Source organism: Schistocerca americana, chromosome 5 (assembly GCF_021461395.2).
Source record: "Schistocerca americana isolate TAMUIC-IGC-003095 chromosome 5, iqSchAmer2.1, whole genome shotgun sequence".
Taxonomy (NCBI): domain Eukaryota; kingdom Metazoa; phylum Arthropoda; class Insecta; order Orthoptera; family Acrididae; genus Schistocerca; species Schistocerca americana.
Window position 1 is genome coordinate 359,122,878 of NC_060123.1, and position 14,302 is coordinate 359,137,179.

Consider the following 14,302-nt stretch of genomic DNA (forward strand, 5'->3'; position numbering starts at 1 on the left):
CCTGTGGTTAGGCAATACTTCTCAAAAAATACTATAAAATTTCTTTTCAAGCCCACACAGAGAAAATTCTATAAAATTTCTATTCAGGTTCACACAGTCATTGTGAGTAAAATTCATTTTGGTAGATGTTACTGGTCTTCTAATTATTTCACAGCACTCTTTAAAGATAAATTGTCTGATAAATTGTCTGTTGCTCCTCCCTGACATTTTCATAAATGACTTCAACCGCTGCTTCACTACACTCACCATTTGGATACTTCCTTTTAGTGCAAGTTTCTCTGAGCTACACAAATGAGAATTGTCTCTCTGAAATATCTTGTGATATTGCAATCCCCTTGGCCTAAACCTTTGCTAAACTTTTCCCACTGTCTGATCTCACCTTTTCCCTTCTTTCATCTATCCACACCACTCCATCTCTGCACAGACTGTACACTGCCATCTCCCACCACACTCTCCTCCCCCCTTGTGGTTACGGTATTCTCTCTCTCTCTCTCTCTCTCTCTCTCTCTCTCTCTCTCTTTCCTCTTTTCCCTTTTCAACTCCTTGCTCTTCTCTAGCCCCCTCCCTTTCTCCCTCTCCGTCTTCACCTTTCTCTCTCCCCCCCCCCCCCCCCTCCCTTTCCCCACTCAGTTACCCTTCTCTCCCTCTTGTGACATCTCTGTTTGCTGTACCTTCTGTACTCTTGTACCCTTTTCATCTTGTTTTGTGACTGGTAAGTCACCTTTCCAAAGACCTGCCTCTTTCCTGCTATCCCCTCCATGTGTCCTTCCCTCCCCTCTCCCCACTTCCGTCAGCTCAGGAATCTGCTTTCAATAATCAGTTATCAATAATTAATCTTGTCATGGGCAAGGACTGTGCATTTGTGTGTTTGTGTGTGCGTGTGTGTGTGTGTGTGTGTGTGTGTGTGTGTTAGAAAAAGAGCTACTGTTTGAAAGATTGTGTGAATACTGCTTTCTGTTACATGTTTCTGTGCTCCTTATGGCAATCTGCCATAGATAGGTGGTTGCCTTTCCTGTGTTTTAAGTGTATTTTCTTTAGGTTGTCAGCTGCTGTACATGCTTATTATTTCCAAGTTAAACATTTCACACACAGTTCTAGTGTTCTGTTATGGTTTGAACATTCTATAACAAACATGTCATTACATGCTCACCATATGAAGTCAGAAATCCAGACAAAGACTTTGGCAAATGTCTTTGTAACAACTTAAATTTATATAATTTATATTGGATGTTAGTGTATTCTCTTTTTCTGTAATGCTTTTCTTATTATTGTCAATTCAATTTGTATATCCTGTTTACTACTGAAACTGTCAGTTATTTAGGAGTGGAACAAGTGGAAGGAGTGGAACAAGTGGAATGGCGCAATGGTAATGCACTGGGCCACCACATGGGAGGATGACAGTTCAATTCTTCATCCTGTTATCCAGATTTATATTTTCCATAGTTCCCTAAATCACTTGAAGCCAATGCCGAGGTGGCTCCTTATTTTAGTTTGTGATCCATCACTAGTATCTTCTCATCAAGAGAATGATAAACTCTAATATTTCTTCCTTTTCATTTATTTTGCTATTCCAATGGCTAATCTTACCTACTACTTTTAATGTTTCATTTCCCAATGTGCTTTATTCAGTGTCACTTGACTTAAACTGACTACTCTTTAAACCCACATTTTACTGACTTATGTTGATGTTCACCTTGCCCCCCCCCTCCTCCCTCCCCCCCCCCCCCCCTCCAAGACCGTATCCATTACATTCTGTTAGCATTCTAAGTCCTATATCATCCATATCAGAATTACAATATCTTTACAGTCCTTCACTCACTGTGTCTTATTCCTGATAATGTAATAATTTCAAAGAGTGCATTCCAGTCAACATTCTTTCAGAAATCTGATGGTATTTCAAATTTTTCTGTATCCTTCATACCAGATTAACTGTTCAGTCATGATTAGTTCTTCTATTGTTCTTAATAATTCTGAAGGAGTGTCATCTACTTCAAGGAGACTTGTTTCAACTTCCACTTATGATTCACTTATGACCACCTGCTCAATAGCTTGCAGGTACATCTTTGGAAGGCAATACAGTGGTGGTTCTGTGTGGCATGGATTCGGCAAGTCTTTGGTAGCTTTCTGGTGTTATGTGCACCAGATATCTATGCAAGGGTCACACAAGTCCCATCTATTTGAGGCCAGTGGCTTTTAGGTGCAGAGCTGTTGCCTGATCACACCCCAAAAGGCTTCCATCAAGTTAATATCAGGCAAATTTGGTGGCCAAGTCATCACCATGAGTTCACTATCATGCTCCTCCCACCATAATAGCATGATTCTGGCATTTTGACATACATATTTATCCTGCTGGAAGATGCCATCACCACCAGAGAAGGTATCAAGCTTGAAGGGATGCAGGTAGCCCACAATAATGTTAATATAGTCCAGAACTAACATGGTGCCCTTGATTACTATGATAGTTCCGCTGGAACTGAGGTGAATACCTCCATATCATATTACTGATCCCACCAGCATGGATCCATGGCATGGTGCACATTTCGAGCAGCCATTTACTTTGATGACAGCATGTACAAATATAACCATCAACTTTATGTAACAAGAAACATGATTTATTTAACAAGGTGATACATTTCCATTGTTTCACATCCATTATTGATGATTCTATGCCCACTACAGTCAAACTGATGATGCATTTGAATCAACATGGATACAGGTAAGGGTTGTCTGCTGTAGAACCCTAGTGTTCAGCAGTGCTCGGAAACACTTATGAAAGTACCATGATTGTACTCTTTCTTCAGATCTGCCTCAGATCACTGACTATGTTTCCATACAGACTGAGTAAACCTTCAGCCTCCACGTTCTGTGACAAGGCATGAATGACCAACAGCTTGTTGCCTATTTGTGGTTTCATTGTCCTTCAACCACTTTCCACAGATGCTGATGTCAGTAGCACACTAACAGCAGACCATCTGTGCCATTTCTGAAATGCTTATTCCCTGGCACCAGATGATAACAGTTTACCATTTGTCAAAGTCAGTGCCAGTGGATTTCCAGACTTTCACTCCTTATCATCACTAGAATGATTCCCCATTTGCTTTTGCCATGTCTATATATTTTCCTTAATGCATCACATGCCCGCATTGTCACCAAGTGATGTCCAGATTCACAATGGGCAGTGATCACATTGTTTTGTTCATCAGTGTATGTCATCAGTGTTCTGCAGTATTCTTATACTACTGCAGCAACCATCTTATCTTTATCCATATCGTCTACTCATTTTATAATATTGTCTTCACATTTATTTTCTATAAACCCTTTTATGTATTTATTCCATCTTTCAGATTTTCCTGGCCTGACATGTAAGGTCATGGTGTTTAAAAACCATTTCTCTTTCCTCCAAAGGTTTCTTTAATTTTCCTACAGTCATGAGTGCTTCTATAGTTTTGCATTTCTGCTTTGCTATTTTACATTTTCTGTCAGTCTAATTTTTTATATGTCTGTGCTCTCTTCTGCCTACTTGATTTATTACAGTTCTACAGTCCCTTCTTTCATTGGTGTATTTTAATACCGCCTATCATATCCAATGATTTATTCTGTGTTTTGACTAGTTATTCTTCTGCTGTCACGACTATTTTACATCAAATTTACCTATTTTAATTGTATTTCTTTCACTAGTTCACTGTGTCAATCCCTGATATTCTCTTTGAAACACCCAACAACAAAATGTTTCTCATATGTTGCAAATATGGCCAACCTCTTCATATCAACAAATATAAGTGGATATTATCAGAATGCTGCATCCCTTCATCATTCAGACTTACAAGTGGACTTCAGTCACTTACTTTTTGTCATGGATAGCCTAATATAAATTCTTGTATGATACTTCATACAAGCCTTCATATTAGGCTATTCATCACATGAAATGAGTGATTGTAGTTTATTTGGAAGTCTGAATGGTGAAAGTATGTTGCATTCTGATACTAATCACTTATATCTTCTAACATGAACAGCTTTTTTTTCTGAACTAAGATTTAATCTTGAAATCAAAAGAGTTTGCCAAGTACAGAATCAATCAGTGGTAAGTAAGAGGAAATAGGCTTCTGTGCTGAGGCTAAGGGTAACACTATATTTATTTTGGGGATAGAGACTTAGGTATTAGAAATTCAACAAAGGGATTTGTACCAAATATTTACACTTGTAACTCATAACCAGCTCCCTAAGTAGTGTAAAATTTATGATGTGTCCAATTTTAACTCTTCCAGTCTTTCCAGAGGGCACATCTTTCTGAAAGACTGAAGATACATTTAACTGAAGTGATACATACCATGTTTTTATGCACAAAAAGTTCACAGCCTGTTTTTCATGAGTATACCTAGGTTGTGAAATGTGTTTGTATTATGTACCTTGATTTCTGTTTCACCGTTGAATATTACAGCTACTGGATCTGGGATCATCGGGTTTTTCATACAGTAATAGAGGCAACTGTCCTACACAGAGGCACCGAAGCCCATGCAGTATAGGGCACACAGGGGCACGCTGTACTGGGTCAGTGCTACCCACAAGTTTTGCCCCAGGGAGCTACATAAAATATGTGCTCTCTTTTGAACCCAACAGTTTCTCCACTGATCTGCAGCTACGCTTCCGTACAAGAGAAATCAATGGGGAACTCTTCCGAGCCAGTGATAAGCATGGCCATGAATATGCTGTGCTTGAGGTAGGTTTTCATTTTGTGTTGTTCATTTGATGAGGACAATATATTTTGAGTTCATGGCTTGATGTGAATGCTTCAGTACAGCTGCTGCAAAATTTTATATTGGATGATCTTCACTATGTTGCAGTAGTGAATGGCATTTGTAGCATAATGTTATATTGATTTTAAACAATTATTAACTCTGTTATTCTTTCAGAACTTGCTTATCAGTTTCATGATGATTCTCAAGCTGCCCGCTACTGCTTCCCAAATAAGGGTTTTGAGTAAGACATTCTTCCATATAGATGAAAATTGATCTAAAAGCTCATATTAGTGAACTGATGTATGAAACATAGCTGAAAGAATTAATCAAAATTAAATCTTCAATTTTGCTTTATTTTTTACTAAATGCTACAGAGAACAAGGGAAAATAATAAGTGCAGATGATGTGAAAACAGAGGAAAGACCAGTCTGAATCTCCTGTTGTTAGATTTTAATTGATTACAAATAGAATTCAAAAATTTAAGACACAAAGAATATTACCTATATTCTTAAGAGTTATCTACAAAGTCTATGTTTGATAACTGAAAGGGTTGTAGAAATTTTTCTACCATCTACAGCTTTTCCTTCATTATTTTTGTTACCTGCAGAGAAGTTACCTTTTGAGATGAAAGCATGAATTAACACCCAGATAGGGTATGGTAAAAGCACTCAGCATTTTGCTCCTTCCAGAATATAACTTCTTGTTTCATTATAAAATGTTTTACAACTGCACATGGTGTGACAGTAGTTAACGCTTATTTTTAAAAGAATTAGGGCTCAATCCTTACCCAGTAATTTTGTTCTAAGTTTCCCATGGTTTCTATAAATCACTGCAGATAAATAATCAGATTCTTCATTGAATAAGGTAATTTCTCATTTCTTCCCCCCTTCTTACATCTGTGAACATACAAACACCATTAGTACTCTACGTATACTGGCCTTGGCTTCAATAACTTTCCTTCATTTTTAGAAAATTTTCACAGAGCAGATTGCCTTAACCAGTTAGATAAAAGCAGATATTATTAACTTCATCTTACTCACTGTTTATACATGTACAGCTACATACACTATGGGAACAAAAGTATCTGGATGCTCCCAAAAACATATGTTTTTTATATTAGGTGAATTGTGCTGCCACCTACTGCCAGGTACTCCATATCAGTGACCTTAGTAGTCAATAGACATCGTGAGAGAGCAGAATGGGTTACCCTGCAGAACTCACGGACTTCAAATGTGGTCAGGTGATTGGGTGTCACTTGTATCATACATCTGTATGCAAGTTTTCCACACTCCTAAACATCCCAAGGTCCACTGTTTCCAATGTGATAGTGAAGTGGAAACGTGAAGGGACATGTACAGTACAAAAGAGTACAGGACAACCTCGTCTGTTGACTGCCAGAGACTGCCAACAGTTGAAGAAGGTCGAAATGTGTAGTAGGCAGACATCTATCCAGACCATCACACAGGAATTCCAGACTGCTTCAAGATCCACTGCAAGTACTATGACAGTTAGGCAGGATGTGGGAAAACTTGGATTTCATGGTCAAGTGGCTGCTCATAAGCCACACATCACAGTGGTAAATGCCAAACGATGCCTTGCTTGGTGTAAGGAGCATAAACATTGGATGATTGAACAGTGGAAAAAAGTTGTGTGGAGTGATGAATCACGGTACACAATATGGCAATCCAATGGCAGGGTGTGGTTATGCCAAATTCCAGGTGTGCCAGTGTGTGTAGTGCCAACAGTAAAATTCGGAGGCTATGGTGTTACAGTGTGATCATGTTTTTCGTGGAGGGGACTTGCACCCCTTGTTGTTTTGTGTGGCACTATCACAGCACAGGTCTACATTGGTGTTTTAAACACTTTCTTGCTTTCCACCATTGAAGAGCAATTTGGGGATGGTGATTGCATCTTTCAACATGATTGAGCACCTGTTCATAATGCATGGCCTGTGGCACAGTGGTTACATGACAATAACATCCCTTTAATGGACTGGCCCACACAGAGTCCTGACTTAAATCCTACAGAACACCTTTTGGATGTTTTGGAATGCCGACTTCATGCCAGGCCTCACCGACCGACATCGATATCTCTCCTCAGTGCAGCACTCCGTGAAGAATGGGCTGCCATTTCCTAAGAAACCTTCCAGCACCTGATTGAAGGTATGCCTGTCATCAAAGCTAAGGGTGGGCAAACACCTTATTGAATTCCAGCATTACCGATGGAGTGCACTACAAACTTGTAAGTCATTTTCAGTCAGGTGTCTGGATACTTTTGATCATATAGTGTACAGGTGACACTTAGTGTTGTACCACATATTAGAGTTCCTTCCTATTCTGACTGTGTGTGCGAAGAATCACTGCATAAATGCATCTGCGCTTGCTGCAGTTAACATAATCTTGTTTTTGTGATCATTTTGGGAGCAGTACATAGGGAGCTAAAGTATAGCTCCAGATTTATCACTTTGCACTGGCTCTAGAAACCCTGTGTTTACTCTTTTATGGGATAATTGCCATCTATCTTCATGCGTCTGCCATTTCAGATTTTTCAGCATTTCCATACTGCTCTCCTTTCAGTGTAACAAACATGTGACTATTCTTGCTGCCCTTCATTGTATCTACTCTATATCCCCTTTCAGTCTTATTTGCTATGATCCCATAAACTTGAGCAATATTCTAAGATGGGACATAACAGGGTTTTGTAACCATTGCCCTTTGTAAACTGCCAATTAACGTTACTTTGCCATATAATTTACCTGTAACTGAGCTTAAGTGATCATTTCATAACATTATCATCTCAAATTGTTTTACTTGTGTGTTTGTATGAGTTGACTGATTCCAGTTGTGACTCCTTGATACTGTAGTAATGGGATACTAATGTTCTACATTTTATGAAGTGTGTAGTTTTACATTTCTATGAATTTAGAGCAAAATACCAATCTCTGAACAATTTTGAAATCTGATCAAGATCTTGCTGAATATTTGTGCAGCTTTTTTGAGACAGTACTTCATTACATGTAACTCCATTATCTGCAAAAGTTTTAGATTAGCAACAGTATTCTCTTGCCATGTCTTTAAATACGGAATATGGACAGCAGGGGTCTCAATACACTTCCGTGTGGTGCAGTTGAAATTACTTCTACTTTTTGTCATTTTCTCTCCTTCCAGGATGACATGCTGTGCCCTCCCTACACAGAAATTCTCAGTCAGGTTACAAAATGTTATTTGATATCCTGTATTATCATACTCTCATTAGTAAATGTTAGTGTGATACCAAGGCAAACTCATTTTGGAAGCCAAGAAATACAGCATCTACCTAATTGCCTTCATCTATGTCTTTCAGGATGACATGAAAGAAAAATGCAAGTTGAGTTTTGGATGATAATGTTTCTGGAATACATGCTGATTGTCATGGAGGAGGTCATTCTGTTTGAGATCCCATTTTATATTTGAGCTCTGGAAATGCTTTAGGATTCTAGAATAGATGGGTGTCAGTGAGACTGGAAAGTAGTTTTGTATTTTACTTCTACTACCCCCTTGCAGATGGTTGTAACCTGTGCTCTCTTCCAACCACTGGGCACAGTTTTTTGTTTGAACGTTTATGGTATATTACTGTTAAAATGGTAGCTAAGTTGGAGACAAAATTTGTATAGAAACTTATCTGTAACCCATCAAGCCCTAAAGTGATTTTATCTGTTTCTCAACAATAATGATACCATCACCTATATCATTCATGTTTTCAGTGATGCGAAAATTAAATTGGGACAATACTTGTGTACCGTCCTTTGTAATGCAGATATTGAAAAGGGAGTTGAGCATCTTTAATGTTGCTTTGCTGCCTTCAATTTCAGTGCCTGTCTCATCCATAAGTGTCTGCACACTAATTTTTGTAGTGCCAAGAGTCTTTACATCAGGCTAAAATTTATTTGGGTTCCACTATTTTACACTAATTAATGCAGTAGTACTTCTTTCTTTAGAGTAATTTTCTACCAGAGATCCCCTCCAATTAAAGCTGTTTGACTATGTACGTGTCTGTTAAGTGCTTGATCAATTATTGTTTTAAATTTTAGCTAAAATTCCTTTACACGCTCCCACCTGTAAGTAAATGTTTTGCATTCATCATTCCTTTTTTTGAGATGAGACACATTACCTCTTCACTAGTTCACTAATTAAAGAAGTCTTTGTGCTTGTTTTGCTGTCCTTATTACTTCAGTAATTTCATATCATTTTCAATATGGACTTCCACAGACATGTCAGATCTATTAGTTACAATTAGCTCTTCGTTGCTAGTAGTTTTCAGAGAAAGCATTCAGTAATATTTTGCTAAATGTCTTGTCAACACCACCACTAACAAACATGTAATTATCCCAGTCAGTTGTTGAATGATGAAAGCCTCCTCCTGTTAAGACAGTATCAAATGAAAACATATGTATTATCAGATGTGTACTTTTATAAAACTGTTTCAGTATCTAGGAGACAGTTTAGTGGTAGATAGAAGGACATAATAATAAGCTCTTAACTGAAGTTTTTGACTTATATCAGTACAGCCAAAACCATATAAAATTGATAGAGTCAATTATTCTTAACCAAAAAATACTAATTACAGAAATTTTTAATTTTGCTGCTGACCATATTTTCAAAAAATGTGAGCATAAATTACTGAAGTCTATCATAGCAATAAGTCTGATTTTTGGAAGTAGTTAGGGAATGGATCGTAGCTACCAAAGTTTTTAGATGTCTGTAGCATAGCACAAACCCAGGGAAGAATTTGAAAAAATAAAAAGTGAGATCAAAAAGAAAAATACTAGCAGACCATCTAAGAATCTGCTTTGGTAGTAGATTTGGATCAATTCACTTGTTGTGATCCTGTTTACACTTCATGCATTACTTTCATTCTGAAATATTTATGGTACATTATGTACTTCGTTTATAGAAGATCTGAAACTTAACTAAACTGCCTGACAAACAAAGTGAAGCACCCAGAAGTGGAGGGAGAAATGAAACAAAAATACACAGACTGAGGTAGCATGTGATCTTATTTCAGGGATTACTAAAGTGAGTCAAATTTACATAGAACCTGGCATATGGACCCACTTATCAGAATGACGTTGCACCCACTCTGTCCTCAATGCATACACTGATTCAATTGGGAATGGTGTTATAGATCTGTTGGATCCTCTCCTGAACTGGCCCGCAGCTGTTGTATATGGTCCTCAGTATCCTGGATACTGGCATTTTTATAGAAGATCTGAAACTTAACTAAACTGCCTGACAAACAAAGTGAAGCACCCAGAAGGGGAGGGAGAAATGAAACAAAAATACACAGACTGAGGTAGCATGTGATCTTATTTCAGGGATTACTAAAGTGAGTCAAATTTACATAGAACCTGGCATATGGACCCACTTATCAGAATGATATTGCACCCACTCTGTCCTCAGTGCATACACTGATTCAATTGGGAAGGGTGTTATAGATCTGTTGGATCCTCTCCTGAACTGGCCCGCAGCTGTTGTATATGGTCCTCAGTATCCTGGATACTGGCATTTGGATGAACTGGATATACTCTCTGTTTCTATACAGTTCTGTCAGAAACAGATCTGAGTTTGATAATGGCCATGGGAGTATGGGGGTACCTCAGCATTGCATAGACATCTCATAGAATCATGTGCCTTTTGTGAAATGACATTGTCTTGTTAAAAAAAGGGGGGGGGGGGCACAACGATTCTACTGCATGAGAGGCAATGCATGAGGATGCAAGATATCTATGCATGTTTATGCCACATTTTGGGCCATCTTTTATTAAATCATATCTCAGTGATTACACTGCTGGAACTTTGCAAACAATACATGAATGGGAGACTATCCACTCCACTGGTTGTAGTAGATGTTAAGGGTATAAGATGTTAAGGGTATAAGTGAGCAGTGAATCCCATGTTAGGTCTCCTGCCAAGACGAATAACTGTTAGTATTAATAGTTAATGTTAATATGTTTGTACACTATTCTAACAATACTGTAGATTTTACCCATACTGATATATATGTAATTATATGGTCAATCATTTAAAATTTACTTGCAGACATTAATTACAGAATTAGTTTAATGTTAACAGTGATTGTTGAACTAGACTGAACAATCACAAGACAGTCCTAATTGATTGGGCATGAAAGAGTCAGGATAGCCCAATAATCAGTATTTGGAGCTGCCCCACGACTGGTGCTGCCTTCTGTTGTCAGTTATAGAATTATTTTGATAGAAACGTTAGCAAACATAACAGACACCATTGTGAATGACTGAGCCAGTATGATCACCTTGATATAATCTTGTGCATGTACTCAATAGGTTTCACAGTTTGCTGTAATTCTGTTATAAATACATCATGTTTGTTGAGTGAGCAAGAAGTTTTGGGAGCTCAAGAGGAAGAAATTGCTCACTAACTCACCTCTCACTTTTTCCTTGGGATGATACCTTCTGTCATTATCATTTTAAAATTTGTAATCTGTCAAAGAACTAAAGGAAATACGAAAAATAAATCCTGAAGCTTGGCCCTTTTTCCATACATATTACTCACGAAGATTATCAGTTGCATATGCACTAGTAACACTTTAAAACATGGCATAAATGGCCAGTTTTCTTGGCCCAATATTGTTCTAACTGGTCGGTCTCCAAAGCGTTAACAGGTATTGAGTGCTGAATTGTGAATATTGTGCCACTTGATAAGTTGTAATTAAAATGTGTAATTGTTACTGCAAAGATTGCTTTTAGACTGGATCTCAGATAGGATTTATAGTGAAAGCAAATTTTCCTCATTTTCATTTGAATTAATAAACGAGATAGCATTCCAGAATTTTAAAACTTGATTGTAGCACTGTAGTATTCTTGCCAAAAGTCACTGTCTGTTGTTCATATGTTGAGAGTTGCAGACAGTGGTGAATAAATTCAATGGTGACATTGAGACAGCTTTAGAACGAGTGAAGTACGCAAACTTCATCCTGATGAGCAAGGGAAGAGAGGTGAAAATTGCTATATCACTCCTTCATGGGCTGATCAACATAGCACTGTACATGCAACCATTAGCACACTACATCTTGTGTGTTTAGCATGTCTGCCACAGTAATGTGTCATGGCAGGAACAATCATCTCTTGCAAAAATTTTAGCAGGGGTGGAAAGCCTGATGGTTACATATGTATTTGCTGTCAGAGTTCCCTTGCTGATAACTGCCCATGAATTGAAGTCTATCCAATGGTTTCTCATTCCCCAGCACCTGTAGCAACACCACTGTGTCTCTCCAAAACATTAGAAGAATGGTACATGGCCCACTGCCATGCTCACCGACAATGGTCATCCTGGATACAGCAGAATCCTTATTCATCATTGAACACAATTCAATGTCTGTCGTGAGCAGTCTATGCTTCCCGGTCACTGCAACACTCCAAATGTGGCCATTTGTCTTGTGTTAATGACAGCCTACGCTTGGGAGAGTAATTCCCAAGTGTGGGTGGTGCTATTCTCTGACCTATGATGCGTACTGGCACAGAATGCTGCAGAGAGTCCATTACTTGTTCTCGAATGGCAGCTGCAGGTGTGGTTACATTTTGCTTGGTGCACAATATGATGATCTCCCCATGTGGTGGTTGGATATGGTCCACTGGAACCATATGATGAGTGTACTTGCCCTCACATTCCCATGCAGTCCAACATCAGGCCACAGTAATATCCAAATCCTTCACACATCTAAAAATTGCGTGATGTAACCAATCAACCAAATAGAGACCCACAACACATATGTAATATCTTTCTACCCCTGTAAGGTGCTGATAATGCTTTCTCACACAAGTACACAGCATATCTGTGTTTTTCATAGTGATCACTCAGCATCTGATGCTGGTCAGGCAGCTTTTATACCGTACCAGGCCTGGTAATAACACTATACATCAACAGCACTAATGCACTCTGGTGGCTGTTCTACTTGCTTTAGAGAATTGCTCATGTAATCATTTACATACCCACCAATGGTGTTTACATTTACTAAGTGACATTGTCATTGGACCATGTTTTCTGAGTGCTACAAATTTGTCTTCGGCAGTATACTTAACACTGTCCAGCTGAGTTAAGAGTTGTGAAGCTATGGTACAACTATATCATGACAAAAAGTGTGAGGGATATGATGCATCAGTTGTCCAAATGTGTGATTTAGTAAACAAAACTTGTTTTAGGATGGTATGATCCCATTGTATAGTTCTATAAAACAAGGAAAAGCAAATCATTACTTCATATTATTACACATAGTAACATACATATAATGTAAATTGGTCTATATTTCCCATGTAGTATTACTTACCTTAAAATTATTATGCCTTTAGGTACAGTCAAAAGTAATAAATAAGCAGCAAACAAGCTATGTCAGCCGGACTAGATTGTCCATTATGTATATTATTCATAATACCAGTGGCATTTAACACACTCACAGAGCTCTGTAAAGTCGACCTCCCATCATCTACCAAAGATTATTATTATTATTATTATTATTATTATTATTTTAAATTACAATCATTTTATATGCAAACCATGAGTGACCTGGCAGACATCAATACGGTAATCAAATTCTTGTCATACCCATCCCAGCATGGCGTTGTCGACTGTGGCAGTCGGTTTCCGTATTCTCTCCCGGAGCTCTGCTACATCATTTGGTAGAAGCAGTACATACACCAGATCTTTATTGTTTCCTCACAGAAAAAAGTCACGCAGAGTGAGATCTGGTGATTGGGGAGGCCATTTCACGAAACAGCTGTCCCCTTCTGTAGCACGGCACCTGCACTCGCCATGTTTATGACTAGCGCTATCGGCAAATTACCAAACTACGCTGTGGCGGTATACGTAACTTTCAGGGTTTGTCTTCAAAATGACGCTAGATGGTGTTAGTAAAGACCTTCATGAAACAGCTGTGTAGACAGTGTCAGTGTAGAGCTGAACGTGCAAGTGTGAGATTGTGTTTCTCTGACTGTTGGCAGGTTACCTCTGCGAAGTCATTATGGCAACTTTAAAAGAACAAAGAGTGTGTGTGAAATTTTGTTTCCTGCTTAAAAAACTGCAACGGAGACACACCAAATGCTTCAGGAAGCTTTCCAGGAGGACGCTATGAGCACACTTAGGTTTCGAGTGGTTTGGGCGCTTTAAACATGGTGAGATGTGTGTTGAAGACCAAGCTCATTCTGGACACCCTTCAACATCGCGAAATGAGGAGAACATTGAAAAGGTCTGCCAAAAGATCAACGAGGATCATCGCCAAACAATTGACCAAATTTCAGCAGAGACAGGAATCAGTTGGAACTTGTGCCAGCAGATTCTGAGTGAGAATTTGCACATGAGACGTGTTGCTGCTAAATTTGTTCCACGCCTTCTCACACAGGAGCAAAAAACCATCTGCATGAATGTGTGTCAGGACTTGAAAACAGAGATTGCACATGATCCAAGCTTCTTGAACAAAGTCATTACAGGGGATGAGAGTTGGTGTTACGGATATGACCGAGAAACCAAGCAAGCGCCAAGCCAGTGGAGGACTCCCAA

The 14,302-nt window shown here is 38.6% G+C and overlaps 1 protein-coding gene across 1 annotated transcript in view; it reads left to right on the plus strand.

Annotated features, from left to right (window-relative positions):
* The window catches only part of LOC124616382 (neural-cadherin-like), a 312,303-nt gene that overhangs the window by 174,669 nt on the left and 123,332 nt on the right, over nt 1-14,302 (plus strand). Inside the window, exon 16 of the mRNA XM_047144688.1 lies at nt 4,439-4,717. Coding sequence (XP_047000644.1) covers nt 4,439-4,717 — 279 coding nt within the window. The remainder of the gene's footprint in view (nt 1-4,438; nt 4,718-14,302) is intronic.